Source organism: Phragmites australis, chromosome 8, assembly GCF_958298935.1.
Source record: "Phragmites australis chromosome 8, lpPhrAust1.1, whole genome shotgun sequence".
Classification (NCBI taxonomy): domain Eukaryota; kingdom Viridiplantae; phylum Streptophyta; class Magnoliopsida; order Poales; family Poaceae; genus Phragmites; species Phragmites australis.
In genome coordinates, this window is record NC_084928.1 from 36351469 (window position 1) to 36357468 (window position 6000).

At 40.6% G+C, this 6000-nt stretch overlaps 1 protein-coding gene across 1 annotated transcript; it reads left to right on the plus strand.

Annotated features, from left to right (window-relative positions):
- Nucleotides 1-994: 994 nt before the first annotated feature.
- On the plus strand, nt 995-4915 carry LOC133927342 (protein PHOSPHATE STARVATION RESPONSE 3-like). Its single transcript, XM_062373764.1, has 8 exons — nt 995-1321; nt 2475-3178; nt 3317-3530; nt 3627-3703; nt 3801-3840; nt 3927-3996; nt 4100-4169; nt 4512-4915. The coding sequence occupies exons 2-8, from the start codon at nt 2519-2521 to the stop codon at nt 4797-4799; spliced, it is 1419 nt and encodes a 472-aa protein (XP_062229748.1). The 5' UTR covers nt 995-1321; nt 2475-2518; the 3' UTR covers nt 4800-4915.
- Nucleotides 4916-6000: the final 1085 nt, after the last annotated feature.

The following is a 6000-nucleotide window of genomic DNA, read 5'->3' on the forward strand; positions in this document are numbered from 1 at the left end:
CTGCACAGGAGCTACACGAGCGTATAAAAAAGCGCTAGGGCTCGAACCCAGATCGCTCCCCCGACAATGTATCTTATTATACCTCGTAACATGCAAATATGGATCTTACAACTATCTTTGTCTATACTAACTGGAAAATCTTTTATGAGTCCCTCTTAATTTTAGGTTAGAAAAGAGTTGGAATTCTTTCATTAACCTAAGCAAACATCCTAAAATTGTCATATTAAATTGAAAAGATGTAATCCATCCAAATTGTATATTCAGTCACATTACGTGGCTCTGATTTGCGAACATCCAAACATCATTTGGAGAGAAAAATAGATAGAAATTCTCAGATGTCATCTGCTATTCAAGAATAACACTTGCATTTCTATTTGCAGTAAATTTTGATCATACAAACATTTTTTCTTCACAAAGCTCAATCATTCATGTGTGTCTTCTAAAATTATGATAGCTAGCCCGTGCAGAAGCACAGGTTAATGGACTAGTGTTTTAAAATTGTAATTCATTCCCACAAGGAATGGAAAAACACAAGTGGATGAACAACTTTCCCAGTTTTGCCGCAATTTGAACAAATTCACAAGTCACTCCACTAGCTTTTTAGTGCTTTTTGGGTATTAGTGTATCCACAAATTTCTTTAGAAATATGTATAAGTATGATTTTCATGCATCAATCAACTCACCATGTAATTTAAGGCAAATCTAGCAATCATTGCGCTTTACCTCTCCTGTATTCTGGCACATGGTTTGCAACATAACAATAGTAACAACAAGTTGGCAAACATTGTTTCAAGATAGCAACACAATTATTAGAAAAAACAGAGCAAACATGACTGATGACAGTATTGACACATACCAACATTAAACCAAAAATGGGCTGGTTAGACTCCCAGAAAAATTGCCACAAATGGTTGGTGGGGCTTTTGGGGGAATTGACGGCCCTTGTTCCGCATCAGGGTTAAAAAAGTTGTGCTGACAGGGAGAGCAGACATGGACAAAAATCAGAAAAAAGAACAAGAGATGAAGAGAGGCTGCACATTATTAACCCCTCAAAGACCAAAAGCAAAACGGCCAACCAACCAACCAGGACAGAGCACACCAAGAAGGGAGTAGTATAGTTACAGGGCACCAATGATTTGCAGGAAGAGAGATAGGATTTAGGCAGCTAGGCTTCTCTCCCAGAGAGAGGGAGAGAGAGAGAGAGAGAGAGATTTGGTCTTGGATAGGACAAGAGAGTGGAGAGGGTGGAGTGAGAGAAGATTGGCAGCTTCAGATTCTGAATCTCCTACAATTCCTAGTTCCTATCTTCTTGGTTTTTGAGGTGAGGCTGAGGTTACAAAGATCTTCCTTTTATCAGCATGCCGTTGTCTCCTTGGTTCCTTTGCTTCACTGCAGATGTTGTAGCTCATTAGGATTTTTTTTAAAGAAGTTCATTTCGATTTGTTTTGGTCTTTACGATTCACAAGGGCAGAGAAACCCCATTCTTGATCTGTCGTTCTCCCAGGTTTGGTTCATGTGCGATGTATGCCCCCTTCCAAATTTCGTCCTTGTTTACCATTTGGGCCTCTCAGCTCATTCTTTCTTTCTTCTTTTGGGGGTTAGCTTTGAGCTCTTTCTGAGATTTGTCTCGGACTCATGTCTAATTTTTTGGGGACTGTTCCAATTTCCAACAACTGTTTGCCAGTTTTTTCTCCTTGACTTCTGATGCGTGATGCTGTGAATGTGGCACCTGGCCAGGGTATGGGCATGTACTTCGTGCTTCACTCCCGGCCAGACAGGACGCCAAACACCCACCTAGTACAACGAATTTTTTTCCAGAAAGTTTGAAGAATCTCGTATCTAGTGTTTTGCAAGGACGCGATGCTCAAATCTGATATTTGTTAGTTTAGATCTGCGAAAGGAGAGAAACATTTGGTTACTCGGTTAGCAAGTGAGAATCCAACCGTTGTCAAAGCATCAGGGAAAGCCATGCATAGTTTTTGGAGTTTTTACAAAAGAAGAAAATTTTCAGAATTTTTGTAGTTCTTTTCTTTTCCCTCATTGAGCCATCGTGTGGAATTTTTACAGTGCTTTTTCTTGGGGACGTGTTTGTTTGCACATCTATGTCAAAATCAATCACCTGTTAGGTTCCCCAGGTGCTTTCATCTAAATACTGTTAGAAATTATCACTGATTCAGATATAAGACACAGATTCTTTTTTAATACTAGATTAGGATTTTCGTTGAAAAAACGAAAAATAATACTAGATTAGTCTGTCCGAGGTCAGAACTACTGCTTATCTAAACAGGAAATCACTAAACATAAATGAGCTCTATGTGCTCATAAACAAGCTTCTTGTGTGTAGATTTCTTAATAATATAGTATTCACATTCTGAAGTCGGAACTATAAGTTTTGACATTTGTTTTTGGATAACGCAGTAGGTATTGAAACTTGTGGCAGTACAATCCTAATAAGCATCAATTGTCATGTGCAGACGGCAGACCGGTACCGATCGAGTTAGTTATCAGTTGAAGCACAATGAGCTCCCAGAGTGTTGGTGCTGTGGAGCAAATCTCTACTCCCGACAGAACAGTGCATGCCTCTACATCCACACAACCTTCAGTTCATAAGCTGTTTGATGCTAAATTAGACCACCAAGGCTTGGTGGATGACACCTTGTCATCCACGAGCCAATCATCAAACATTAAGGCCGGTTTGATCCGTTCGTCAAGCTTGTCAAAGAGGTTGTCGGTTAACCTTCAGAAAAGAAGCCCCAAGTCTGATCCTGAAAGCCCGCTGTCTCACATTTCACATCCCAATTTTTCAGACCCCATGTTCTCAAATTCGTCAACTTTCTGCACAAGCTTGTTTTCGTCATCTTCAACAAACCCAGAGCCATGCCGGAAAATGGGCGCTTTACCTTTCCTGCCTCACCCTCCTAAGTGTGAGCAGCAGGTTTCAGCTGGACAGTCATCGAGCTCATCCCTGCTCTTAAGTGGTGATAATGGCAATGTTCTAGATGAAGCTGAACAGTCAGATGATCTGAAAGACTTCCTCAATCTTTCTGGAGATGCTTCTGATGGCAGCTTCCATGGAGAAAACAATGCCTTGGCTTTTGCTGAGCAGATGGAATTTCAGTTATTGTCTGAGCAGCTAGGAATTGCCATAACTGACAACGAGGAGAGTCCTCATTTAGATGTAAGTTAACTGAGTCCCTTACCGACCCACTTCTTCACTGTAATATGAGGGTAGCAGTTTGGACTTTACAGCATTCCATAGCCTCTGTTCAGTTTCTAGATTTTTACCGGTATTATTCCTCTGACATGGTGTTTCTAGGATATATACGGCACACCACCACAGCTGTCATCACTTCCAGTATCATCTTGCTCCAACCAGATTATACAGAATCTAGGATCACCGGTTAAATTCCAGCCTAGCTCATCTCGGTCATCTTCAGGGTCTGCAACAACTAACAAAACAAGATTGAGGTGGACACTTGAGCTTCATGAGCGCTTTGTAGAGGCTGTGAACAAGCTTGAAGGACCTGAAAGTAGGCTAGTCATTCTGCTTTGTCTCCAATATGTTTTCCAATTATCTGTTTTAAAGTAACCATCCTAATATATTGCTTTCTTCAACTCTCATTCAGAAGCAACTCCTAAGGGTGTACTGAAACTTATGAAAGTAGGAGGCCTGACCATCTATCATGTGAAGAGTCACTTACAGGTACACCTGTATATTTTGTTCACTTTTCACTGAAAAATTTAACCCCCTTTCTATGTTTGTATTGTTACTTACATTTTTGCCTGTCCTTGTTATTCAGAAGTATCGACTCGCAAAATATCTTCCAGAGACTAAAGAAGGTAAACAAAAACTGCTTGTTTGGTACTTATTGCATAGAAAACAGGAGTTTCTGTTTATTTTTTTCTCATCATGCATATCTATGTAGATAAGAAGACCTCCTTGGAGGATAAGAAAGCACAATCCGGTAGCAGTGGCAATGATTCAAACAGAAAGAAGTGAGCCCTCTGATTGCTTAAGTCCCTCACAAAAAGGGAAAAAAAACAAACTTAAGCCTCATGATCTTACAAACTTACATCGTATCCATTACCATGTTTCTAGGAATTTACAAGTGGCTGAAGCTCTAAGGATGCAAATGGAGGTTCAGAAGCAGCTTCATGAACAATTAGAGGTGGGTATCAGAAACTCCAGAGAGCAGGCAATGTTATCATGTCTCACGTGTACTAGAGTGTTCAATCAAGTTCTAAATTTCTAAGTAACTTTATCCAATTTCATACCAGAAATTCTCCCAAGTACATAAATGATAACATAACATAATTAAAGAAAATGACGATTGCCTGGTAGTTGTTAATCATCATAACTAAATTGATAATCATAAATCGAATATACTGCAGGAGTTCTGAACTTTTGGTTTATCATGTAAGACATAAAACTAGTCAGGAAACATGTTGCTCACAAATTGGAACTAGATGACTAGATGGTTCAGCACTGATATTTTGAACTTCACCGCCAGGTGCAAAGGCAATTACAGCTACGGATAGAGGAACATGCAAGATACTTGCAGAAAATATTGGAAGAGCAACAGAAGGCCGGCAACTCCTCACTGAAAATTCCAACCGAAACACAAGCCGGGTCACCTGAATTGACATCAAGGGAGAGAAGTGAATCCGAAGCAGGCACAGCAACACCGGAGCCATCCAAGAACAGAGGCCCGGATGCAGACACAGGATGCAAGTCGCCGGTAGGAAACAATACAACAGAGGTTCAGGTTGATCTTGAAAGTGAGGCCCCATGTTCATAGCCGTGCCGGGCGAGGCCAATGCTTTCCGAATGCTTTTTTTCCAAGAATTCTTTGTAACTGTTTGTAACTTGCACAGCCGTAGTATCTCTAGTTTCCTGGTGATTCCTTGGCATTAATTGTTGAGTTGTGGCCATGATATTTGGTACGGACTTGCGATCTTAGCCATTGTATATAGTTCGACTCTGGGAATGGAAAATGGAAGTTAGGGCTTAGGTCAATCACGTAATGTATGTAGGAAAGTGTAGAATCACTGTTTGGGGGAAAAGAAGTTAAGCTTTAGCCATTTAGGATTTGGATTGTCATCACAAAACTGTAGTTTATTCTTCTTTCCCCTATGTTTTTTTTTTCTTAATTTAATTAGATGAGAGTGAATCTCTAAGGAGATGGCTATAGCAACATAGGGGATGAGGGTACCACCGGGCACCGGCTGTGGGGTTGCCAGCGTGTAGTGGATAGTGGACGAGGTTAGAGCAGCCACAATGTGATAAAAAAAAAACATGTTCGAATAAGAGAGAAGATTGGGCATCGATGCAACCCATTGCAACTATCGATGCCTAGGCAAACATTTGTAGCACCGATGCACCTTGTTGCTGCTTCGATGCCTACCGAATAAACAAGTAAGAAAATGGAATGCAGCTCCCCTCCCGCCAACAGATGAAAAGGAGTGCAGAGCTCGGGTAGGCACCTTGCTCCAGATCCAGATAAGGGCGGAGTGGACACATGTAACAGATGCTACAGCCTACACGTTGCGGCCTGGACTCAAATTTTAGCATCGATGGTGATATGACCCTTCAAGTATTGAGTTCAATGCTCCCCACTGTGGGTGGCCTCAGGGCACACGAGCAGCAAAACAATAAGTTAAGCTATCTTTAACAAATATTTTAAAAAATATCTTCTATAATACTATTATATATCATCTAATAGGATTATAGTATATCTTATTTTTTTCATCTCTAAGAGCTATCTTATTTTTTATCTTACAATATTTTCTATTTTTTCAGACATATAGTCATCCTATGTGAATAGTAATATGGACAGAGAGTACGCCAAATATAAAGTATGTATCCTATGCTCGCATCACTGTAGCATTTGATACAAGCCCTGTTGGAGCACCAACCGACTCTCAAATCCGTTTGCATCACTGTAGCAACAGGGATGTGGATTGAGATACCAGTTCTACTGGAGTCGCCCTTAGGAGCGA